General features: G+C 40.8%; 1 protein-coding gene across 1 annotated transcript in view; it reads left to right on the top strand.

The window, feature by feature from the left end:
- The first annotated feature begins 331 nt into the window (after positions 1 to 331).
- Positions 332 to 27,284, top strand: part of Wars2 (tryptophanyl tRNA synthetase 2, mitochondrial) — a 72,272-nt gene continuing 45,319 nt past the window's right edge. Inside the window, exon 1 of the mRNA XM_027393780.2 lies at positions 332 to 436. Within this exon, the coding sequence (XP_027249581.1) occupies positions 347 to 436 (90 nt within the window). The 5' untranslated portion in view covers positions 332 to 346. The remainder of the gene's footprint in view (positions 437 to 27,284) is intronic.

Genomic DNA, 27,284 nt, shown 5'->3' with positions numbered 1-27,284 from the left:
ACCTTTAGTCTCCAAGGAAACCAGTGGGCCAGGTTCCTTGGGTCTGTTTTATGGCCCTGGATTAGGGTGGGTGGTTTCCTTTATTTCTATGTCTAAAGAGCAACAACTTTCTCCGGAGGGGACAGAGTCTCCCCCAAGTAGTTGGCACAAAGAGGAAGTCTGTAGGGAAAACACTAAAGCCTAGTGCCACCTCACTGCAGGCCGCACCTGGTCTGCAAACACAAGAAACATGCCCGGCAGCTAGATCCGCCAGCAGCCGCCTTGAGGACGAGCGCATGCGCAGTAAGCACAGCTCGGGCTTGCCCGCAGACGTCATTCCGGGCCAGGCGGCTCCGCCCTTCCCAAGATGGCGCTGTACTCCGTGCGGAAGGCGCGTGAGTGCTGGAGCCTCATCCGGGCACTTCACAAAGGACCCGCAGCTGCTCCTGCTCCCCAGGTAACCCGAGCCGGCTGGCTGGCCGCGGTAGGCTTCCAGTCTTGCGAGCGCCTTCCCGCTCCCCTTCCCTCCCAGCACTTATTTCTTCCTCCTTGCTTCCTGTAAAGAAAGCTCTGCACTTTCCGGGGTCCACTAGCCTATGAATGCCCCGGACGCGGGGACGTCGCAGACGCACGTGACAGAATAAGGCACTGCCTCTGGAAGGCCCGCGCCGCCCGGCCACGTGGCCACCGTTGCTAGGCAACGCAGGAAGCCATCCCTGGACGAGCGTGAAGTTATCAGAGACCTAGTTGCTCTGAGGTCGTTCTAAGCACCGTTCTGTCTTGTTTTTATCCCCCCTTCCCTAACAGCTACTCCCGGCGCAGCGGAGAAATCAGAAAAGGTGTCTTGGAATTGGTCTGTTTAGGTTGGTGCAGTAGCTAGCAGCGTGGGACGTGAGCAAGTACCGGTGCACCATTCTGGTCCTTTCTTGATGCTTAGGCCTGTATCTACCAGGTCCTGTCACCAGCGGCAACAAGCTGCCAAGGTGCTTCATACTGTTGCTTGCCTGACAGCGCTGCGGGTCACCACGACTGCTGCTGAGTGTGATAGTTTGTGTTGAGACAAAAATACATTTGCATTTTACCCTCAAAGCCAGACGGTGGCAGGGGATATGCTTTCAAACAAGCACCAAACATCCCTGAATATGGCTTTTTGACTTAGGTTATCACGGCAGTAGGGTCTGAGAGACGAAAGGAAATTTGAGTTTCTATGTGAGTTCTGACACTCTGCGTCTTCATCACCATTAATGCACAAATGTCACACAAGAATGTCTTGTCACAGTTGATGCACTGAAAAGCAAGCCGGCCTGGAAGTTAGGAAAACATCCTAGAAGTTCCTGGCTTTTTCTGGCGTTTACTAACTGTGTTATAGATCGAGTCTCAATCCTCTGGGCCCATTTTCTGTAGCAGATGGGATAGAGGAAGAGTTGAACTGATTGGCATGTTAATGTTTTCAAGCCTGTGGGTTCATGACTGTGAAGATAAAGTATAGCCAGTGAGAGCAGATGAAAACCAACATGTAAGATATGTTTCTAATCATCCCATAAGTTACTCATTCTCTGAACTTCTGTTTTCTTCATTAATGTAAACCTCACAGGATTCTGTAAGAATAAAAGACACAATATATTGGAGACTGGGCAAACAACTATTCAAATGTTACTTTAAGTTTTCAGAAACAATGTTAGGTAAGAATTGATTCCAGCTTTAATCTTCAAATCCTGTTTTCCTTGAGGTTTGGGAATTTGATTCTTCAGAATAGAAATTTGATAGGCATATTAAATTGTATGCAACCAAGAACTTCTAGGACAGATTACTATTTTAAAACCCTGAATTTCACTTTAAATAAAAAGAATTAAATGTTAAAGTACTGTTTCTGCTGTGTCATAATGCATTATCACTTAAAAATGATGGCATGGAAGACTAAGGCAAGCTGGGCCTGATGACAGAGGCCTGTAATGTCCGATAGTCTGGAGGCAGAAGTGGAGGCTAGAGGATCACAAGTTGGAGACCAGCCTGGGCTACAAAGTAAGTTCAAGGTCAGTCCGGGTGATTAAGTGAGATTCTTTGTCTCGAAATAAAAAGTAAGAAGATGGCTGGGGATATAGCTAAGTGGCAGGGTGCTTCCCCAGTACACATGATGACCTAGGTGTAAAAACACTAATGAACCCCTCCTGAAAGACTAATGGAAAAGATTAAGCATTATATTCAGAATATGATTGCAATAGTGTTTGTCCATGTGTTCACACACAGGAATAAAGGCTAGAAGGAAACAACCTTTAACATCTTTGTTGTGTTTTTGTTCATCCTAAATAGTGATTAAAAGTAATTTACGTGTGGTTCAAGCATTTGTCTCATGTGGTTCAAATTGCAGATATATCACTGTTATAACCAGAAAAATTTGAAAGCATAAATCTCCATACAAACCTGTAGTCACTGATGCTGTTTAGGCATTTTAGGTTTCTGAAAGAGATACCTGTCCTATATGGCCATTATTAAAGTGGCCTTGGAAAAGGACTCCTAAAAATTTATGGCCACTTTTCCTCTGTGTGTCTTCTTTTTCTATTGAAAAACTTCCTTTGAAGTCCAAGGGATTTTGTGAGCAGATGCAGAAATATGTGAAGGAAGAATTGGATTCTCAAACCAGATGCACTGGACATTTTTATGACATCTCATAACCTTTGTAGAAAACAAAAAATATTTTGTAAGAGCATAGTATAATAGAAAAATGCATATTTATCATATAGGTGGTTTTACCAAACCAAGGAATGATTACTTGTTTGTTGGTTTAGGCTGTTCACGTGCCCCCTGAGGTGGGAGAAGACATAAATGAGCCATAATGTGCTTTGTTAGAATCTGTGACTGAATGGACTGTGAATCCTAAGTTCTTTTAATGTTTTTTTTTTTAAACAATATCTTGGATAAGAAATGTGCATTGATGAGGAATGTGACATGTTGACTCCTTGAGGCTACATGTAAACTCAAACACAAAATATCAAGAAAGGGCCTAGAGGTGTGGCCAGTGCTTGCCTAGTATGGGAGAGGTTCTGGGTTTAGTCTCTGGTATCTTAAAGAGGGGAGTGGGGGAAGAAAATCAAATAAGAGCACATCATACCATATTCATTGTGGATGTCTACAATTTATGTGCAAATGGTTTATTTTGTCAGGTGTTGCTTGACAGAAAACTGTTGAAATCTGATGAGCTGAGAGTAATCACGAAGTCAGAGAAATGAAAATCTGACGTGATGTTTAAAGGCTGATGGCATTAGGTACATTTAAGCCTGTCATCATTGGCCAAACACAGAATCTGCCCTTCTTTAAGCACTCATTCATGATTGTGTTTTGAAAACAATGAAATGTTCTTGGTTAGAAGATTTTTGCAAGATTATTTATAATCATTCAGTTCACATATAAAAAGTCCTCGTTTCATTTTTAGCCCTCCTCATCCTAGGTTTGGCCAACACTGCCCTATTCTTTTTCCTGCTAATGGTCGAAATGTAACCATTAGATGAAAGAAACATGTTTCAGAAAGAAGAAAGAGCCACTGTCTTAAATTTCTGGTCACATAATAAAACTTTTAAAAGAGCTTAAGATTTCCAAAGTTGCAAAATTAGTTCCTGTCTAGCCTGTGGTAGACTTTGCACTAGGAACTCACAATTATCAAAACTGAAACTTAACCACCTTAGATATAAACCAAATTCTAATTTTGCCTGTTTTCCCAGTACTCATATTGCTTCATCCCCAATGGAATGCAGGATCCCACATTTCATTGCTGTGTGTTCTCCAACACAGATTACTCTCTGGTTCTCACTATTGAAAGTAGTGCCTTTGCCACTACTGAAGAGTACAAAGCAGATGTTTTGTAAGGTGGCTTAATGTGAGTTCATCTAGGGATTTCTCGTGGTTAGACCAGAGTTACGGGCTTTGGCAAAAGTAGACAGAAGAGACGTTTCTGACTAGGTAGCGAGGCAGGTGTTACTGCATTAAGAACTAGAAAATAAGATTTGTTTAAGTGCTTTCCCAGTTAATTAGTGGTGGGACTGAGATGGTAAAGTTTACCATGGGCATTTCACTCCACATGCCATGACTGTTGTTGGTTAGGTTTCTCTGATCATAATGCCATGACATTGGGGTGTTCCTGGTAACCTTTGACTCAGTTCCTCTCCAGTTCTGTCTGTGCTGGATGCTCCATCTGCAGTGTCACCTCAGGGTCTAGTTAGTTGAGAGCTGTGCCGGTTTGATCAGACTGTTTCAGTTCTGCTTTTTTAAGTAGTGCAAGGGGGCGCTCTGTGGATCACCTTACAGTTTCTATTCATCTCAAGAACTAAATACATTTGTTGAAAATGTCCTTTAGGTTAGTTGTCTATGTGGACTGAGTTAGTATAAATATAAATGCCTCAAGTGTTTGGAAAGCTAATAAAAAGCACTGCAGGTTTCTGCTGGAAACACCGAGGAAGAACCATAGATAATTCTTAGGGCTGCCGTGAGCAGGGAGTGCTGAAGAGAGAGTGCTACCACCGTCCAGATTCCTTCTCAGTTTATTAGTTTCATGCCTGCATGTGCAGAACTGTCTATACAAAGGAGCTTGTGTGTATGCGTATGTACATAGATAGATACACATATTTGCATAGATATGTGCATATGTGTATATAGATGTATATACTAATGTATATATGCCTACACATACATATATTTATATCTTTTAGAAGAGGAAATGATATTTAGTCAGCACATGCTGTATGCTAAAACATCTTGATCTGTGCTATGAAAACCTCATCTTATTCCTTCCAACGGTTTTTCTAACTTTTATTCTATGCATTTTATGAAAGAAGACACCAAACTCAGGGAGAATAGTTGGCTTTCCCAAGACACAGAACTAGTAGAGAACAGTGCTGGGATGCAAACCTGGAGTTGCCTCTGCATTTTCACTTTATCCTAAATTACCTCTTATCAGTGAAATAGTTTAGGGAGTAGAGGGACACCCATAGTCCTTCTTGTCTGATCCTTCCTCCTCTATTCCCTAGCCACACACACACGCCCCACTGCCCCTGAGATTTGTATTAGGTACAAATGCTGCTTGGCCAATTGACTAGGATTTCTTATATGCTAGCTAAGTCTTAATTATCATAAATCTATATATTTTATAAGACTTATCGGACGCCAGCGGACGCATCCTGTCTTCCCCAGGCTCACATGGTGACTCTGCACTTTCTCCTACCTTTCCCAGAATCCTCCTGACTCCTAGTCCCACCTATCTTGTTTTCCTATTGGCCAACAGTACGTTATCTATCAACCAATAAGACAATCATATACACAGAAGGACCTCCCCATCATACAATATTGAATTTCTTTTTTACTAATTAATTCACTCACTCATTCATTTTTCTCCAGCCCCAACAGTTTCCCCTGCCTCCTCTCCTTTCAGCCCCCCACCCTATTCACTACTCCTCCCTTTCTCTTCAAAAAAGTGTGGGCCTCTCATGTATGTTAGCTGGCCATAGTACATCAAATTTCAGTAAGACTCAACACCTCCTCTCCTACTGAGACTGGATGAGGTAACCCAGTAGGAGGAAAGGGTCCCAAAAGAAGGTAACAGAGTCAGAGACAGCTCCTGCTTCCTCTGTTAGGGGTCCCACAAGAAGACCAAGCTACACAACTGTAACATATAGCAGAGGGCCTAGGTCAGTTCCATTCAAGTTCTTTGGTTGGTGGTTCAGTCTCTGTAAGCCCTCATGAGCCCACCTTGATTCTGTTGGTTTTCTTGTGTTGTCCTTGGCCCCGCTGGCTCCCATAATCTTTCCTCCACGTCTTCCACAGGATTCCCAGAGCTCTGCCTAATTCTTGGCTGTGGGTCTCTGCATCTGTTTCTGTCAGTTACTGGATGAAGCCTTTCTGATGACAACTGGGCTAGGCAATGATCTATGAGTAGAGAAGAATATCATTAAGAATCATTTCACTGACTTTTTTTCTCTTTTGCCAGTCATGTTTAGTTCAATCCTAGGTCTCTGGGTCCTGATCCTCCAGGCAGTGTCAGGAATAAGCTCCCTCTCATAACATGGGTCTGAAGCTGGAGCAGTCATTGGTTGGCCACTCACACAATTTCTGCACCATTTTTGTCCCAGCATATCTTATAGACAGGGCAAATTGTAAGAATTGTAAGTCAGAGGGTTTGAGTCTGGGTTGGGGTTCCAATCCCTCTACTGGAAATCTTGCCAGGTTACAGGAGATAACAAGCTTAGACTGCATCCTTTAATATAAAAAGGAATTTGTTGCTCAGGACCACATGTGATGGATAGATTATTTTTTAGGAAGCTGACCTAAAATTGAGCATGACTACTTTATAAGCAGAGCATAGTATTTGTTCTGTTTACCCAAGTTCCATGAGTATAGGGTAGTCATCAAGTACTGTTTTCCTTCCCTGGTTCTTTCCATCTTCTTTGTTCTTTCTCTCCTAGCTTGCTTTCTCAGAACAAACTCTCCATGGCACGTGGCAATGCCACAGCTTCATCTTGGATCTTGGCCTGACCTGATCTCCAGCCTCCTCACAACGAACACTTTTCCTGATTGTGTTCTTGACATTAGTATCTGGGAGCTTCCCTAGTATCTGGGAGCTTCTCTTCTAAACACTATAGTCCAAGCCTAAGTCTTTCTCCTAGATTTTTCTTAGGAAAGATTTACTCTTTTGGGATTGAAGCTGCTATGCCCTGGTGTAACATGGTAGGTGCAGAGATGATTTATAGACAGAGACAACACACTGATTCCAGCTTGACTTAATTTAGTTGACCTGGCATTTGTAGGTTTTTTCATTATTTCTTAGCAAGACCTGTCTTTTATTGCCATTTAGGAGTTGACCAAGCACAGCAAGGTCTTATCTAGGTCATTGCACTGCCCCATCACGTGAGTTCTCTTGGTCCTCTTTTCATTTACTGAAATTTGTCTATAGCTCTCTCTTCTTTTGACACAGCCAATTTTTTTGCTTTTTTTAAAAGATTTTATTTATTTAATATGTATACAACATTCTGCTTCCATGTATATTTGCACACCAGAAGAGGGCACCAGATCTCATAACGGATGGTTGTGAACCACCATGTGGTTGCTGGGAATTGAACTCAGGACCTCTGGAAGAGCAGTCGGTGCTCTTAACCTCTGAGCCATCTCTCCAGCACTTTTTTTGCTTTTTTTTTTTTTTAATTTTTTTCTCTTGAACTGCCCCTCCATTATCAGTTGAGTTTACTTCTGATTGGCTAACAAACTGTCTTTTGACTGCTCCTTGGCCTCCTGAGAAGTAGAGTCAAGTCAATAACATGTCTAACCATGAGAGTTCTCACTAGTTCCATTGATATGACAGGCCAGCAGCCAGCATCCAGGATGTCCATTCCTTCTCTTTCCTGTCTCCTGTACTGACTGACTCATTGGTGAAACAACTTTAGTGAGAGTGCAGCCCTGAATGGTCAAATACAACCCTCTCTGGTATCATTTCCTGGGATGTTAAATTGTAGAGTTTTGTTGACATTTTCAAATAGAATCTTTTCTCTTCAATAATAATATCTTATTCCAATATAACACTCTCTACTGTCCAAAATATTTCACATATTCACATCTAATCTTGAATACAAGACAGAGAATTTCATTATTTAGCTGTCTAAAATTTATACTCCCTGATAATACTTCCATTATGCTTTGTCCCCCTCTTAAAAAAAAAATCAGTGATAATGAGCAATCTAAGTATATATCAGTGTTCTTTCATGTTTCAAATTAGTGAGTATTTTCCCTAGTTCTAGTAAATCAGTTTAATACTTAATTCATTGGGGGGCCCTATTCTGATAGGACTTATGATTTCAGTTGCTGTTCAGGGTAATGATAAGTAACAATGAGGGGAGGACGTAGTGCTAGCAAACATTAATTGAATGCCTGCCTTGTTCCCAGGCTAGTTTTAAACTGTCAGATACATACTAGCTTATCAATCCTCCCGACTCAACTAGGTCCACAGATAAGAATTCTAGGAGGATTTAATAAATCACTAAAGATCATATAATTGGCAAGTGTAAGAATCAACATGTGAGTCCATTTATCCTGACTCTGAACCCTATATGTGAACTATAAAATGGCAGAAATATTTAAAAGAAACCATACGTTTTAATTTGCTGATAACCTCTTTGGAGCCTACAAGTATTCCATTGAAACTACTTTTCTTGTCATGGTGACATACAGGGTAGACATTCGGAATCAACCTATGTTATTGCTATTCTTGAGGTCTTGTTTGTCTGCATGAATTATATAAACAGAGCAAAGCTGTCTTGTAAATTTATCTCTGTCTCCATTGGTCACTGCCACTAAGATTACCTTATATAAAAAAAAGGCTTTTAAAACATGAGTCCCAAGGCGCATGTAGGAAGTTATATTTATGTATTGCCTGTAACTGAAAGGTCAACCTGGACGGAGCCCTGCAGGCAGGATGGCGGTAGAAAGTGCTAAATCTGTGGAAGATTGGGGATCTCTGTCTAGCTTGTAGTTGTGATTTATGGCTAGAATACTTTCTCCCAGGAGTAGAAGCTCATGGTGGCAAGGCATGAGAGGTGGAAGTAGTTAGTGTCATAGGCCCTCTCTGCAGAGAATAAGGAATTCCTTTCTAAGGGAGTCTCACTTGTCAATGGAGCGCTTAAAGAGGTCTAGCATTCACTAATTATAGAGTATGGATTTGAGTGATTACCAATCAGTGCACTTGTTAGGATGAGCTGAGGCTTTAAAATTAGCACCGTTGAGCAGAGTTGATCATACACTAGCAAAGCCCTCTTTGTTAACTTTATCTTATATTCCCCATTAATGGAGACTGGACATTCTATTCATATTCATCCTCTCTCAGGAGTCATTTTTGGAACACATAAAAATACGGTGGTGAAGGGAAGTGGCTATGTTTGCTTAAATCCTTGATTTGGTCTTAACAGGTAGTTCAAAAGAAATACTACAAGATGGAAAAAGTCCCTTGGGCTAGGGACAAGTATACAGTAAAGAGGTAGAGTTTTAAGGAACTAGTAAGGACTAGACTATTGTGTAGCTGCACTCTGCTGCATATCTAGTTTTTTTGGTTGAAAAGAAAAAGCCTATGCAGACAACTTTGGCTTCCTATATGTAGTAATTCTCTAGCCACCACATGCCACTAACTGGAGCATGCAAGGTCAGTAAGTCTGTGAAGAAAGTTTGTAAAAGATAAACATTTACATGAATGTTAACTATTGACATCAGAAAGTTAAATGAACATGTCATTCCTTGTGTTCTGTTGGGCTGTTCATTACAAGGAAGCGTCACATCGCAGAAACCAAGTGACTGTTTGCTCCCACAGGCATGTCTGTGTGATGCCATGTGACTTACCTGAGCTCATCAAACTTGCTTTTCTCATTTGCAAAAGTGTCATTATGCTCACATTGTAGGAATTCTGTGTGGATTTGAGACTACCACATATATAAAGTCCCTTCGCTGATGTTTAGTACTCAGTAGGTGTCCCATTTTGATGAGGGCTGTTCCTACTTTATCAACCTTAATAGGATTTTCCCCATCACCACACAGTCCTTGCTTCCCCTGACACCCAACCAGATTAATTTCCCAAAAGCAGAAGCAGACTTACAACTCTTCATAAAGACTGTACTCCTCATGACATTTAAAATCTTCTGCAGGCCATCGCTATTAAGATGGATCCTTGACCCAGAGCTGCATAAAATTTCCCTTTGCTTGGAGCCACCCCTTTACTCAGTAATGTATCTTTTTTGAAAGGCCTTTCTTCCCATCTATCTCTTCCTGTATTCTACCATTCTTTTTCATTTCATTTTACTTGATTTATGACAGGATCTTACTTTGTCGTTTAAACTAGGCTCAAACTTGCAATCTTCTGCCTCTGTTTCTCAAGTGCTAGGGTTATATAGGCATGCATCATGCTGCCTAGCTGTTTCACCACTCTCAAAAACTTATGGTCAGCTTTTGTACATCAGTCATAGAGTAGCTTAAAACAAATGGCAGGGGAAAAAAACTAATAAAACATTCTAGAAAATTTTGTTCTGAAACTGGAGGTAATCGCTTCCAGTTTGAAATTATAGTTCCCATTTTGAAATTGTATGAGACTTTGTCTCTGTCTATAGAAATGTGTGCACACCTCTTTATAGTTGGCCTATGTCTAAAAACATTTGCTTGAGACAGATGGACGTGTATACCTTTGTTCTGTCCACTATTTTTGGACACTCCAGCGGGAAGCAGTTCCATATATATTGTTTCACAGATGACCTATAGGCTTCACTTAGCATATAGAGTTCCCAAGGTGTTATCTTTCTGGCCCCTACATGTCCTAAAAATGAGGATGAGCCCTTCCTGTTAAGTCGTAGCTATGATAAGTATATGTATAATAAATGAGGTATTAGTTAAATCCTTGGTACTATGAGTCCTGTCATAGAAACTCCCAGTAATTCTTTGTTGAATGAAGTCAGTGTAAAACAAATCAATGCAGTGATATATAAGAAAATCTATAGCATTGATATCAACTATGTTGTAGAACAGAAACCATACATTTTAATATATTTTGTGTTTAATTGATTACATTTGATGTTCAGTGTTTATCACAAGTGGTGAGTGGTGTTATTTCCCAATGTATCCAGGCATTAATGTTACTGGAAGGTAATGGCAATTTTTACTTCAGTGACTTTTCCAAGTGGGCTATAGGTTTCTAACCTCTTGCTGTGGCTGAATTTTTCTTTGCCAGCTCTAGTCTTAGTTTGCATGGTGCTGCTAATTACACTGAAATTGTTGTACTTAAATTTGCTACCTCTGTAGACAGGGAGTGTGAGCATATTCACAATTAAGATGAAAAGCTTTTATTTTGAAAATAATTTTGCCTCGGGGGGCTGTCTAGTTCAATAAAATATGCTGTGTTGCCTATACAATAATTACTATTACACTGTTGTTATTATAATTAAGCATTTTACCTTTCATGAAACAGATGTGATCTCATTTATTAACTGTGGACTTGTTTCTCATTCAATCACATTGAAAGTCTCTTTAAGACAGCTTGTTGAGGCCAGGCGTTGGTGGCGCACGCCTTTAATCCCAGCACTTGGGAGGCAGAGGCAGGCGGATCTCTGTGAGTTCAAGACCAGCCTGGTCTACAAGAGCTAGTTCCAGGACAGCCTCCAAAGCCACAGAGAAACCCTGTCTCGAAAAACAAAAAAAAAAAAAAAAAAAAAAAAAAAAAAAAAAAAAAAAAGACAGCTTGTTGAACCATACCTAGCACTTTTTTGCTCTGTTGATGTTGGTGTGCTCATAGAAAGCAACCCTGCCTCTCACTTCAGTTATGTGATAGACATGGTAAAGTCAGGCTTAAACTTCTAAACTTCTAATGCAATGTGCCTTGCTTTTTAGTTGCAGCGTGGTTATGAGTGGACTAGCATAATGCAAGATTTTATATGACCAAGTACTGCTGTGTTCTTTTCACAGTGGCTAATGGCACTTCGACATCTGCTCAGAGAAACTTTATTGCTATACTCACATACTAATTTGTCATGTATATGTTTAGTAAATCCTTAAATCAACCCAATGTAATAACAGAATAATTATAGAATGTCATGTTTCTTGGGAGACTAGGACTGGTGTAACATTTCATGTGTCTAAGTATTTAGGCTGCTACGGTAACATAGATTGTGTAGCTTAAACAACAGCCACATAATTTCTTGTACTTTGGAGGCTGAGAAGTCCAATATCAAGGTGCTGGTGAGTTCCATTTCTGGTGAGGGCCTCCTTTCATGGGGAGCTGGCCTCTCACTGATGAGAGGGGCAAGAGTCCTCTCTAGGATCTCTCATAAGGACAGTAATCTGTGTGACTTACCCCCTCATGACCTAATCACCTCCCTGCTTCATTTCCCAATACCATCACATTGGTAACTTAAGTTTCAACATAAAATTTTGGGGTTCAAAGACATTGTCTATTTTAATACGTGATTTCAATGACCAAACATCCTGTAAAACCAGGACTAGTTCTCAAAAATCCTTGAAATGTGTTGGATGTTCCAGTGTTTCAGTGTTGACATGACATCTAGCAGCTGTTTTTCACATTCGCAAATGGAAGCAGAAATTCTTCAGCAGACCATGTGTCCTTAATTTTGATTGGGAATATATTAACATATTTATGACTTAAATAGAGACATAGCTTGTTCTCTTGATTTTATTTTATGCTAACTAGTGGGCCTTTTGATCAGGTTTCAGTGATATTTTTCATCTTGAAAGTTACATGTTCCCTTTAGATCATGTGGATGCAGGATACAGGATCAGCCATTTCCATTGGCTCACCTACTAGATAGAATGGAGAGAGAGGGAAGTGGCTAGCTCTTCAAGAAGTGTTTTTGCAAAGCCATGGTCACTAATGAAGTTACTATCATTTGAATAGCACTTAAATTTTGGTCCTCTGTGGCAAGAAAGTCATATGGGAATGGAGAGATGGCTCAGTAGGTAATGTACAAGCAGTAGGAGGAGCTAAGACAGATTCCCAGAACCCATGTAAAAGGTGACATGGCTGTGGGCCTGTAATTCCAGTACTGGGAGGCAGAGACAGGATGATCCCATGGGCTTGCTGGACATCCAATCTAGCCAATCAGTGAGAGACCCCTTCTCAGAAATAAGGCACAGAGTGATGGAGAAAGACACCTGATGCCAGTTTCCAACCTCGACCTCTACAGACAGGTTCATGCCCAGGTGCACATGCATGCATACAGCACACACAGGAAAGGGAAAAGGAAGGGAGAAACGGAGGGAGGATGGGTGGGTATGAAAAGTGGGAAAAATTTGCTAAAAACCCTCAACTACAGGCAAAAGTTGAATGTAAAAGGAAAATCGGTAGAAGAATCATCAGAGGGTCAACCTAGGGGCTCCAAGAGGGCTAGAACTTCAAAGGTAAACTGAAGGGTAAAGCATTGATATAGAGTAAATAAAGACTGAAGGTTATCAAATAGAATTTGCAATTGATTTATACTCAGGGATGGTCACATCAGTAATTATAGAATCATTATTGGAAATTAATCACAGACAAGAGACGAGAAAGCCCTTTTAAGTAGCCTGCTTGAGCACAAACTCTCTAAGGTAAAGGGGGTTTTAATCATGACATCCTAAGCCAACCTTTGGGGTAGTCTTTAGGGTGGAGGAAACTTGGGCATGACTATAAAAGCAAGTGTACAGATGAAGAGGTTGGAAGAATGAATAAATGCCGACCAGAGTGGCTGTGAACAGCAGGGGAGAAAGCCATCTCTAGGAGAAGGTGGAGATGGGGGTGGGTCTAGAGTTTGCTGGAAGGGTGAGATCACTGAAGGGACTCTAAAGGCATTGAGCATTAGCTCTTTCAAGGGGTTAGATTTGAGGAGGCAGTGTAGACTAGTGGGTTCATGTGTGGGCTCTGAATTCAGACACTGTTCTAATCCAAGTTCTTCCATTTGATAATTAGATAATGGAAGCTGGGGTTCTGGGGCAAGCACACTGTTGTCTTCATCTGTGAGATGAGCAAGATCAGAGTTAACAGCATGACCTCTTCAGCCTGACCACCAGTGTTTGGGCCTCGTATGCTCCACTACCTTTTTTCTTTTTTTATAAAAAGAAAAATGTAAAAATGAAGGCAATAATATCTACCTGTGATGGTTGCTGTGAGAATCACATGAGTCAATGTTTGTAGGGCTGTAAGACAGCACCAGGTACCTTGTATAGACTAAGGTTTTAAAAATGTTGTGTAGGCAGTGTTGAGACCCTAGCAGAAATTAAAACTAGAAATTGGTTTTATACATAGATTCTACAGAGTTTTGACATTTTTATTGTTGCCAAAGCTGTTTAGCATTTAAGTATCTAGTGAGCTTACTAGCCTTAATCCATGATGGGAGTCTCACCTGGGTGTTGAGACACAGTGGCAAGGGACTCTGAGATTGCTCGTAGGTGCATAGTCCAAGTGGAAGAATATTGACATTTATGATGTTAAAATGGCAGAATAACAAGACCTCAGGTACAGCATGGACTAGACAGTTGAGTTGAAATCAAACAAATGTATCTGAAGCTAGTGTGCCAAATGGCTCAAATGCCTGATCATTGAACTCCCTCAGATAGTAGAGCTTGACAACAACCAGATTCCCAAACTTGCAGTAAATTTAAGAGAGTACCCCAATGCCACTGATCTACCCATCCCTTCATATCTGCCCTTTTCCCTTGCAACCTCCCTCCCCAAAATAAATTAAAGTTAAAGAAAGACAAAAAAAAAAAAGGAAAAAGAAAAATCTCATCGTGGAAGCTGTAGTGTGTCACAGTGAGTCAAACAGCACATCCTTTAGTCCATGCATCTCTACTTGCAAGTGTTTGTTGCAATGAGTCATTAGTCTGATTCAAGGCCCCTGGCTTTTGCTACACTGTCAATACTGGATCCTCACTGGGACTCTTCTTGGGTATCCTGTTGTTGCACAGTGTTATGGAAGTCTTGCAACTTTGGATTTGCAGGACTGGCCTCTTCATGTGCCCTAGAAGTTCATAGATGGGGTGAATGTTGGGATAGCCAACTGCATCTGGATGGTGGCTGAGTTGGTCAGCCTGCCAGCTCTCCCTAATCTTCACCACCAGGCTGAGCCCTCCAGCACTGCCCGCTGCTAGCTCAGCCAATGCCACAGGCAGCAAGGGGCAGAGCCAGTTCTCCCGCTCTCATGTCTCTGAAATTCTTTATGAGTCCTTGATTGTCTTTCCATTGTGCCGCCTAGTTTTAGTAGCAGGGCATGAAGTCAGAATAGAAGGGTAGCCTTGTGGTTGGAGAGGTGGCTCCAGGGCTGAGAGCACTTGCTGTTCTTAGGGAGGATCAAGGTTCAGTTCTAAGCACCTACACGGTATCTCCCAAACATCTGTAACTCCAATTCCAGGGCAACCAAGGCCCTCTTGTGAGCTCCACAGTCACCATGCATGCACATGGTGCACTTGCATACGTGTAGGCAAAACACCCATACACATAAAATAAAAGAGTCTTTAAAAAAAATGAAAACATTGCCAGGAATGGTAGTGCACGCCTTTGATGCCAGCACTCTGGAGGCAGAGGCGAGCGGTTCTGTGAGTTCGAGGCCAGCCAGGTCTACAGAGTGAGTTCCAGGACAGCCAGGGCTGTTATACAAAGGCCTTTACTGAGTTGGGAAGTCATTAGAAGGCCTTATCCTGGTAACATCTGCCATAGGTACTAAAGCCTCACTGTGGGTGCTTTGATAAAGAGTTTAACTTTGGAAAGCAAGAATACAAGCAATGAGATCAGTTATGAGGCAACTGTGAGATTCAAGTAAACAATAACAGTGCCTTGAGTTGAGCTTCGTGGTAGAGATGGAGTGATAAGATTCTGGGTATTTTAAATGGAAGTAAAATTAACAAGATTTCCTGACTAATTGGGAAGAGAATGAAAGAATCAGCTGTGGTTCTAAGAACTCTAGCCAGTACAACTAAATGAACAGAAGGAACTCGCACTTAACGGAGGTGGTAACACTGTGTGTGACAGAAACACGATCTGGGGAGAAGATCTGGAGTTCACTTAGGTATGCTGATTTGGAATGCCTGGTGAGCACTTCCAGGAAACTTTTAACCAAATACCTCAGAACAAAGATTGGGTCAGAGGCATAGATGGAGATAGACTTATAGGAATTCTAAGTAGAGTATGCTAAAGTTACCATGAGGTTGGGTATGCAATCCCAGTTTGTTTAGAAAAAATATGGGAAGAAAGAGGGGATGGGGAGGGGACAGAGCAGAGAGGAGAAAAGCAATCCAGAAGCTGGGTCTGTGAATTCGACCAAGCCTGATGACCCGAGTGTGACTGGCCACACATGGTGTAACAACTCCCAAAAGTTTCTCTGACCTTCACAATGGTGGCAGATACACACACACACACACACACACACACACACACACACACACACACACACACACGGAGACAGAGAGAGAGAGAGACAGAGAAAGAGACAGAGAGAGAGAGAGAGAGAGAGAGAGAGAGAGAGAGAGAGAGAGCTGTAACTTTTTTAATTAAAATAAAAGATGTTGGGATGATGAGAAAAACCAAGCAAGATAATAGTAGCCAAATAGGTAAAAGATAAAGATATAGACATAGTGCTACAGATACACAGTCCCAGCATCTGGGAGACTGCGTCAGAAAAACCTTCATTTGAAGCCAGTGTCGGAAGCATAGAGTTCCAGTCCAGACTGAACTACATAGTGAGACCTTGTTACAAAACAACAAAATAAACCAACAGAAACAAAACAAAAAAAGCAGAAAGAGGCATCCTGGAAGCCAAATTAGGAAAATGTTTTATAGATGAATATGTGCATGTGTTTGCCCATACCCACACACACACACACTCACATATACTTGCACACACACACGCTATCATTCACACATTATGTACCCTCAGATACTCACACACTTTTACATGTACATGAGTGTACATGTAAACATGCACTCACACACAATTACTGTCATACATGTGCACACACATACATTTATATGCTCACACACTCATGTAGTCACACTCTCATACACTCACACCTTCAATCCCCAGCATCACACACACACACACACACACACACACACACACACACACACACAGTAAGTTTTGATGGCAATAGGAGTGAGCATATTTTCCTGACAGGAGTGAGAAAGCTTTACAAAATATTAACAGTAACATCCATCTGAACTTAGTAGAAAGTATCATAAGAATGTGTGATTAGAATTGATCAGATATTTGGCTGTCTTTTTCAACCAAAAGATGGATTTGAACCAGATTACCACTTCTATGACTTAGTTTTGAAGAAAGAGGGGTGTGGGGGGAAGCAATTATTTGTCTCTTTGTTCAAAGGCCTTTTTGTATCGTCGATCCCTGGAAAGCTAGTGGAGGAGCCAGCCTTTCACATCCATTAAGGTCAGCCCCGAAACTGTTGAATTTGATCTCTTCCATTTACCATCTGGATACAGTAGAGAAAAAGCTATTCTGCATTGGGTTGCTGGACACCATCCAGAAAATAATGTCAGGGCATCAAAGGCTTGAGGCTCTCGGTCCATTCTGCCTAATGATCACAGGCAGGGTCTGCACTCCAGTTTTGTAGTATGTTTCATTTTTGCAGTGACAATTTATATCCCAGTAAAATAGATCACAAGGATTACTGCCAGCTTGTCAAAGCTAAGATTCCTCTATCATAGCCGTCCCCACAAAGGACTGTGTTTTAATTGGGCCAGGCTTGATTTCCAAAGCCCATTTCTCTCCATCCCAACCTGCCTCATTTCTCATGGACAGCTCTGACTTACTGCGGGAAGGATTCTAATGTATAGATGGTTTCATTCCATATGCAAGCCCCCAATTTAAAATCTTCTTAAAACTGACCTCATTTAAATTGGAATTCATCATCTTCTTTATAAGGGAGTCCAGTATCTGGCCAGCTAATGACACTGCTGGCAGTTATCCAGAAAAATGACATCCATATCTCATTATTCACACCAACTGGAGCCAATTGTGGCTGGTATTATTATTATTATTATTATTATTATTATTATTATTATTATTATTTTATTATTATTGGATAGGAAGCAATGGCAGCGGCATGTCCTTTGTCTTCCCTGAGATAGAGAGGAGACTATGACATCAGAGAGCGTATGGCTGCATTTTAAGGTAGCTGGAGGCCATGTAATGCTAGACTTTGATACAGCAGCTTTGCTTTGGATCTTTTCAGGATGTTCCCAGCCATAAATTTATAGATGGATTAGAAAAAAATAAAACAAAAACAAAAACTGTAGGGAATTGCCATTGTGTGTCTTACAGTGAGACAAGATTGTAGGAAAAATTCAAAATCTTGACATTAAAATTACTTTCCTGTGTCAAGGACAATCCTCAGGCTGCTATCTCAAACAAGTTTTATTTGATATCTCAAAAAAAAACAAAAACAAAAACAAAAACAAAAAAACAAAGGCAGGTTCCAGATTCCCAGGCAGGTCTTGCTCTGACCCAAGAAGGTGGGCTGTCTTTGAATTCTGGCTGTCATCAGAAAACACATATGGTGCTTCTAGGTTTTATATGCTACTCATGTTCCCCAAGGAGGTCTGCCACCTTCATCTTCTCATCATGGACAAGTTTCCTCTCAGAGTCTTCTGTGCTTCTCTTTCCTTTGATTTCTCTATGCTGGTATCTTAGTTGGAGTTTTATTGCTGTTCATAGATGCCATGACCACAGCATCTCTTATAAAGGAAAACACTTAACTGGCGTTGGGTTACAGGTTTAGAGGTTTAGTCCATTATTGTCATGTAAGGAAGCATGGTGGTTTGAAAGAAAATGGCTCCCAAAGGAAGTGACATTAATGGGCAGTGTGGCCTTGTGGAGTAGGTGTGGTCATGTTGGAGGAAGTGTGACAGGAGGCAGGCTTTGAGGGCTCATATATGCTCAAGCCATGCCCCAGGAGACAGACAGTTCACTTCCTGTTGCCTGCAAGATATAGAACTCTCAGCCACTCCTGTAGCACCATGTCTGCCTGCATGCCACCATGTCCCACCATGATGGTAATGGAATGAACCTCTGAACTGTAAGTGAACCACCACAATTAAATGTTTCCTTTAAAGAGTTGCCATGGTCATGTTGTCTCTTCACAGCAATAGAAACCCTAACTAAGGCAGTAGCATTGTTCTGTTAAGTGTATGTACGTGTGTGTGTGTGTGTGTGTGTGTGTGTGTGTGTGTGTGTGTGTGTACAGGGCACACACACTGACCAGGACTTTGGTTGTCCTGCTCTGTTGTTCTTCACCTTATTTTTGTTTTATAAATATTTTTTAGATTTTGAAATTAAAATTATGTCATTTCCTCTTTCCCTTTCCTCTCTCCAACCCTTCCCATGTACCCTTATGCTATCTTAATTTCATATATATATATATACATACATATGTATATATATATGAAATTATGAATATATATGTATATGAATGACATCTGTTGTTCTCTTTCCTAATATCAGTAAATTCCAATTTGGTTTAAGCATTGGTGTGAAGCAGTACCCACCCCTTCTGCTGCTACAGAAACCATGAAGGTTTCTGTCTTCCTTTTCTGTGCTCTCAAGTAAAATAAACATTAAGTGCACATGTCCTGGGCTCAAGCAACAGTACTCACTTGTGTCTGTCTTTAACCCTTGCAGGAAGCACATGACTAAGCCACCTCCCTGACTCTACAGCTTTTAAAATATTTTCTCCAGATCTGTAGCTTGTCTTTTCATTATCATGAGGTTCAATTTTTGTAGAACTGAAGTTTGTAATTTTAATTGTATCTAGTTTATCAATTATTTCCTTCATGGATTATGCCTTTGGTGCCAAGAAGTCATTACCATGCCCACTGTCAGTATGGTTTTCCTGCCTTTTAGGAGACTCATGGTTTTGCATTTCCTATTTAGACTTGGGATTCATTTTGAGTTAATTCTTTGTCAAAGGTTTAGTATCTGTGTCTGTTTTGCACAAGGAGGACTAGTTGTTGAAAACACTCTTTTCTTTGCTGAGTTGTCTCTTTCTACATGAGAAACATCAGTTGACACTTTGTGCTCTGTTCTGCTCCATTGATCTGTTTATCTGTCCTACCCATGCACACTGTCTTGACTACTGTAACATTATATTGAGTTAAACACAGGTAGTGTTAGCCCCCCCAGCTCTGTCCTTTCACCAGTCTGTGCTGTCCTGACTAGTAAGGGGTGCAATAAACATGGGGAGTGCCATCCTCTAAAGCTTTTTTGTTTGTTTTGTTTTGTGTTTACAGTCTACTGTTTTGATTGCTGTAGCAATATAATGTCTTAATCTTGGGCAGTGTTAGCACTTCAACTCTCTTTTTCAGCTGAATTGGCTTTTCTGTTTCTCCATGTAAACTTTAGAGTTCAAATTTGCTGGAATTTGAACTAGGGTTGAATTGACTTTTTAATACTTGTTCTTTGGTATTCTTTACTAGAGTGTTGTTGTTTTCCTCTTGTAGACCATATGAGTGTGTGTGTGTGTGTGTGTGTGTGTGTGTGTGTGTGTGTGTGTGTGTGTATCTTCTTAAAGATATATATAGGCATTTTTGGAAGGGCCTAACTAAGCAATAATTTATATTTTATTTTAAAACATGATGGAGGAGGGAGAGAGAGCATATACATTATATGTGTATTTTTTCTTATAATAATTTTTTCTTAAAGTTATATATAGGCATTTTGAAGGTACTAATATATTGTATATTTTTATTTTAGAATATGATGGGGGAGGGAGAGAGAGCGTGTGCATATATGTGTATGGGGGGGGTCAAAGGATAACTTTTGGGAGTTTTTGCTTTCCTCCTTGTTGAGGCAGGTCTCTCCTGTTTCTGCTGCATTGCATATTCCAGGCTAGCTGGTCTGAGAGCTTCTGGGTGCTTCTCCTGTTTCTGCCTCATATCTCATGGTTGGAATGTTGGATTGCAGATGTGTGCCACAGTATCAGGCTTTTTCCCAGGAATCAAACTCAGGCTGTCAGGCATTCATGGCAAGTGCACCTACCGAGCTGCCTTGCCAGTCTCGTGCTGTAGTGTCACTTCAGGTTTTACTTGTTCTTGCTGCCTATAGAAATGCCATTGTTAAACCTGTGTCCTGCCACCTATTTGTAATCACTTACTCTAGGAGGTAGAGTCTTTATTATTGTTATTAGTTCTTTTGAATGTTCTGTGTAGACAGTCATGTCATTTGTGAACAAAGGCAATTCTTGACCTAATTATCAAGGATTTGCAGTAATATTGAAAATGGGTGGTGAGAGTTCACATTAATCTTTTGTTCCTGATTTTAGTGGGAATTTTCTTCTAACAAATAGGTATATGATAAATTCTCTTTCCTTGTGTGTGATTCTTTTTATGAAATTTGGGGTTCGACTTGCTAATATTTTTATTGAGGAGTTTTAGATCTGTGCTCCAAAGATATAGGTCTATAGTTTTCTTGTATTTTTATATTTATGTTTGCTGTAGAGTACTGTTATGTACTGTTATGTACTGTTAGACTTACAGAATGAGTCAGATTATTCCCTCAGCTTCTGTCCTATATGGATTGTAGAGAATTGATACAGTCCTTAGATGCTTATTAGATCATTAAGGGTTATGGTCCATTCAAATTGCTCATTTCGTATTGTATAAATTTCAACAAATTGTGCATTTTAAGGATTTGATCCATTTAATCTATGTTACTAAATCTATGCACATAGAGCTCTATATTCACAGGATTCCTTTTTTTGGCCTTTTGGTGTCCATTATTGTGATATTCCTTTTATTTTTTATATTATTAGTATCTGTTTATGATATTTCTATTTATTTTTGCACATGCATATATTACACTTTGCTGGTATTCTTCTCTGCTTTTCTTTTCCATTTCTCCCCATCACCACCCTTCCACATCTGTAGGGACCCTCCACTTACCTTCATGTTCTTCTTTTTCTCACCTCTCACTTGCACACATAAGAGAAAACTTGTGATCCTTGTCTTTGAGGGGCCAGTTTACTTCCCTTGGTATGATGCTCTTTTGTTCCATCCATTTCCCTGCAAATGACATGATTGTATTCTTTGTAAAACTTGTGAGTGTGTGCGTGTGCGTGTGTGTGTGTGCGCGCATGCGCGCGCGAGTGCCCTTTTCCCCTACACTCTCACCAGCTTTTATGGTGTATTTTCTTAGTAGTAGCCGTTCTAACTGGGGTTAAAATGGAATCTCAGTTGAGTGTTGATTTACAGTTCCCTGGTGGGCTTTTCACTTTTTATGTTTTTATTGATCATCTCTCCTTATTCCATTGAAAACTGTTCAAGTTCATTGTCCATTTACTGATAGGATTGTCTGTTCTTTTGTTACTCAAAGCTTTGAGTTTTTTATGTTCTGGGTAGTAATCTCCTATCCAGTGACTATCTAGAATGGACTTTTTTTTTCCTATTCTGTACACTAGTCTATTCATGTAATGTTTCTTTTTCTGTTTATATACAAAAGTTATTTATTAATGTACTTAAATTAGTAATAATATTTCTACATATCTATATAGGGCCATATGATGATTTAACTAATGTTACAATGTATATTGACATATGGATAATTAACATTTGCATCTTATCAGACATCCTTTCTGTGTTCTGAGAAACTTTAGATTTCAAATTCTTTTGAAATAGGTCATAAAACATTGTAGGCTATGGTTGCCATTCTGTTACAAACATCAGAACTGTTTGTATTTTTTCTGTCTAATTTTATCTCACACCTGTTTTCTAATCCCCACCAGTCCCTGCTCCTCCCTCCCTTCCCAGTGTCTAGTGGTCTGTTTAGTTTATTCGTCTGTGATGAGGTTACACAGAAGCTTTTTGAGCTGCCGTAGCCCTGTGTGTTATTCTTGCTCTCACCATGTAGCTAGTTGCTGGAGTCCTAGGTGGACAGGCATTTCCAGTGCCTACATCCTGGAGTATTTTCCCTGCATTCTATTCCAGTGGCACATAGCGTGGCCAGAGAAAGAAAAGCTGCAGAGATCCATGCATACTGCTACTAATATGATTGACATCCTTAGAGGACCAAAAACATGACCTTTTAATTATGTTAATTTTACCACCCCCCCTTCTTTGCCTGTTTGATTTTCTGTAGAGACTTTTAAAATAAAACTTTTTTTTCTTAGTTGGTGATCCTTTTTAAGGATCATTTCAAAGAATCAGCTTCTGGCTTTGTTAATCCCAGCACTCGGGAGGCAGAGGCAGGCGGATCTCTGTGAGTTCGAGACCAGCCTGGTCTACAAGAGCTAGTTCCAGGACAGCCTCCAAAGCCACAGAGAAACCCTGTCTCTAAAAACAAAAAACAAACAAACAAACAAAAATTGTTACTCATTTCCTAATTTCAATTTCATTGGCTTTTCCCTTCCTTTTTGTACTGTGGGGGACTGAATGAACACAGGTTCTTGTGGATATTAAGCTAGTTCTGTACCACTAAGAGTTCCACTCATAACCTGGTAACATTGATATTTTATCTAATGTGCATTGTTTACTCTCTCCTGCTTCTCTGAGAGTTTATCCTTTTGTTCCTTTTACACTGTGATACGTATGATTGTGATACTCTGTGTCATTGTCATAATAATCATCTTCACTATCCCTTTCATTCCCCTCCCACTTCTGTTAACCGCCCCCCTCTCTCCAGCCAGTCTCCCTCCTCCTTCACACTTTTGTTCCAGGCAGGCTTTATGTGGTAGCTGCTGCTGTGTGTTCAGGATTGCTCTGTCCAGAAGACAGAGGACTTCCACAGGACTCCTCCCTAACTGCCAACTCTTACAGTCTTTCCACCCCCTCTTCCTCCATGTTCCCTGGTCTTTGAAAGGGGTCTTATAAATATCCTGGTTTGGGCCGATGACTCAACAGTCGCTGTTTTCAGTGGTATGAACCAGTTGTGAGTCTGTGCATTCACCATCGCCCTGTGCAGCAGTCAGAAGCTTCTCTGACCAAAGCTGAGAGCAGCATTAGTCTGTCCAAATAAGTGTAAGGGTTTAGAAGGAAGTTGGGCTGTATGTTCATTTTCTGCTTACTTCACTTGACTTTTTTTTTTCTGGTTTCCTAAGGCTGAGTCTTAGATTATTGATTTTAAATATTTTTTCATATCTAATATGTGCATACACTACTATAAGTTTCCCTTTGAACCCTACTTTTGTTGCCTATTGAAAGCTTTTATAAACTATATTTTAATTTTCCCTTAACTCAGTGTTCTTTTGTTACTTTGAGAATCTCACTATGTAGCCCAAGCTGGTCTAGAACTTGCTGTGTTGCCCAAGATGGCCTTGAATTTGTAATCTTCTTGTCTCTATCTCCTGAATACTGGGATTATGGGTGGTACCACCCTGTCCAACCCATTCAAAATACTTTAAATTTTTTCTTGAGCATTTTTCCTCTGATCACTGTGTTATTTAGAAGGGTGTTGTTTAATCTCCATGTACATGGCATTTTTTCAAACTCTTTTATTTATATCTAGCTTGATTCCATTGTGTTGTAAGGGCAAATGTTGTATGATTCTGATCTTTAAACTTGTGAAGGTGTGTTTTGTGGCACAGGATGTTGTCTGTCTTGGTGGATTTTCCACTTGAGAAGAGAATATAACCTGCTGTTGTTGGATAAAGTGGAGACACTGTGAAAGAAAACTTCTTATCATATTCTTACCATACATCCAGCAATTACATTCATTTCCTTGCTATGTACTTAGTGAGATGCAAACATGTCCACACAGTAGCCTGTTGAAGTTCCTCGGATACCGCCTGAGTTCTCCACCACATCCCTTCTCTAACTGATCACACCTGCTTTCGTGGCCTTCGATGACAGAGTTTGGGACTGGAGAGATAGCTCAGTGGTTAAGAGCACTTGCTCTTGCACAGCTCCAGTTCCCAGCACCTGCAGGGGAGCTCACAACTGCCTCTAACTCCAAATCAAGGGCTTCTGATGCCCTCTCTGGCACCACACATATATGGCATACACTAATACACACATATAATTAAAAATAAGTTGCTGGGTTCAGTGGCACATGCTTTTAGTCCCAGCACTTGGGAAACAGAGGCAGGCAGATCTCTGAGTTTGAGGACAACCTGGCCTGGTCTACAGAGCAAGTTCTAGGACAGCCAGGGCTACACAGAGAAACCCTTTCTCAAAAAATCAAATAAATAAATGGATAAATAAATAAGTAAATTTTTCAATGCCATTGTATGGTGTTGCATTCCATGTAGTTCCAGCTCTCCCTTGTGTACCACATTTATCTGCATCAGCCTAGTAAGCATCCCTGAAGACTAGGGAACACCCGAAGCTTTCATTCTCTGAAACAGAACATTTAAAATTATTCAGTGTTTTAGCTTCACAAAGAGCTATTTATAAAGCAGGCTTCTCCCAGCTAAAAGTGGTCCAGTAGTTGGGGTCGGGTCCTCTGAGAAGCAATGGGTAAAGGGGATCCTTCAGGGAAATAAGGGATAGAAATAAAATACAGAAAATATGAAAAAGAACTTTTGATGATTTTTACTCTGTGGATTTTTTTTTTCTGTTCAATTATAGAAAATGTTCCCAGGTGCTAGTTTTAACAAGCAGGGTTTAGGATTCATCCTTGGTGCCATCATTTTCTTCAGTCTCCATTATCCTCTTTCGTCTCTCTTGCTCATTCCATCAGCAAATATTAATTCCCTTCCAGATATGGGTCCAATCTGCCCATATCTTTCTCTTTTCTTGGAAGTTGGCTAATCAAAGTCACTGTCACTGCTTGCCTTTGCTCCTCCAGTGGCTTCTTTGCTTGTCTTGTTGATGGCCTTCCATTTTTTCTTGATCTAGAGACCAGAGTAATCCTTAAAATATGCATATCTGATCAAATCCCTCCTTACCACCCTGAGTCAGTTCCCAGTCTGGCTCCTTGCTATAACCTACAAGACCTTAAGTCATCTGCTGCTCCCTGCTCTTTGGCCTCCCCTCCTGGTCTCCCCCTGATCACTGCACTTCAGAGACACTGGTCTCTGTTTTGTTCTTGTGGGTTTTATTTTTGCCTTTCACTTTTTAAAATATCTTCTCCCTTACCTTTTTTTTTTATTTTAAATTTTTTGAGGCAAGAACTCAATTTTTCTGCTTCTACCTTCTGAGTTCTAGAACTACAGACATGCACTACCATGTCTCACTTCTCTCCTACTTTTTAGGAAAAGTTCAGATGTTATGTCCTCCGGGAATCTTTTTGAATGCTCTCTCTGAAGTAGATGCTCCATCACTGTGCTGCTATCTTACTCTTTTTCCTTCCTGCTCCTAATCACATTCTTCATTTATAATATTTTTTCTGCTTGTTTTCAGGTCCTCTCCTGGAATTTAAGTTCCATAATATTAGTGTCTTATGATCGAGAAGGCAGTAGTGATCAGAGTTGTGTTGCTATTTGAGTTTATATTTTTATGTCAGCTTTTAGCTTTATTTTTTTTAATTTATTTTTTTAATTTCATTTTGCATTCCAACCGCAGTTCTCCCTACCATCCCTTCTCCCACCCCTCTCACCTCCCCTCTCCGCCCACCCCCATCCACTCCTCCCACAGGGTTAAGGGCTCCCATGGGGGTCAACAAAGCCTGGATCATTAAGTTGAGGCAGGAACATCCCCACCCCCACCCCAGAGTTAAGGCTGAACATGGTATCCAAACCTAGGGAATGGGCTCCAAGTTAGCTCATGCACCAGGGATATATACTGGTTCTTCAGTCAGGGGCCCCTCAGATAGACCTAGCTCCACAATACTCTCCCACACGTAGAGGGCCTATTTTGGTCCCATGGAAGCTCCATGGCCGTCAGTCTAGAGTTCATGAGTTCCCACAAGTTTGGTTTAGCCGTCTCTGTAGATTTACACTTCATGATCTTGGCCTCCCTTGCTCACTGAGTTTATGATTTTAAATAATCCTGTGCCATCTGATTCTCAGAAGGAAGAGAATAGAGGCAAGGAGGTCAGCCGAAAGGCTTTTAGAAGGAGAGGAAAGGTTCCGAATAGTGACTGAAAAGACTTGCTATGTTTCCATGTTCTGATCCAGAAGGATGCTGTCAGCACAAGTAGAAGCAAGAGCAAGGTCAAGAATGAGTGCAGTTTTGTTGGTGTACCCTTTTACTTCTGGATCTGAACACTGATGTCTTGAGCTGGGTCCAATATAAAGAAGGAAAAGGGCATTTTTAAGCCCTTTTATGTGGTTCTGTATTTGACTTGTTATTAGAAGCAGGTATTGTAGCCCTATTGTAATGTAATGAAGCAAAGAGGAGAAAAGAATGCAGACGTCTGCCGGAAGCTCCGGGATGTTCCCTAACTACTGGTTTGCTTCCTCAGAAAGGTCCAGTGGAGATATGAGTGCAGCAGCAGTAGCCTGCAGGAAGCCAAATACTACCCGGTGTCATTGAGGCCTGGGTCTGACGAACCACTGTGTGGCTCTGATGAACTTGATCTGCCCAAGCTCTCCACCCTGTACTTACACCAAATTCTGAAGTGTAAATTACCAGCTACCTTAGATAGAGGGTGCAAGAGACCAGGCTGAGCTGACTCCTAGGCTAAGCTCCCCTGGTAAGCACATGGCCCGGCCACAGGTTTGGAAGAGGATCAGTTCCACACAGCGTCCTTCCATCCAAACCCAGAGCAAGAGCAGATGAAGAGAGGGCGTTCTCTTTCCATGAACATCACCTACCAGAACAGGAGGAAGTTAGATACTGCTGTAGGGCACATCCCCACTTACTGAGAATAAACTACTTACTGAGAATAAACAAATCAGGAACCAATAACAAAGTCAAACTTGGAGAAATGAAG

Source organism: Cricetulus griseus (genome assembly GCF_003668045.3).
Source record: "Cricetulus griseus strain 17A/GY chromosome 1 unlocalized genomic scaffold, alternate assembly CriGri-PICRH-1.0 chr1_0, whole genome shotgun sequence".
In the NCBI taxonomy this organism is placed as follows: domain Eukaryota; kingdom Metazoa; phylum Chordata; class Mammalia; order Rodentia; family Cricetidae; genus Cricetulus; species Cricetulus griseus.
The sequence above is the reverse complement of the archived record's forward strand: the minus strand, read 5'-3'. Positions and strand labels throughout refer to the sequence as shown.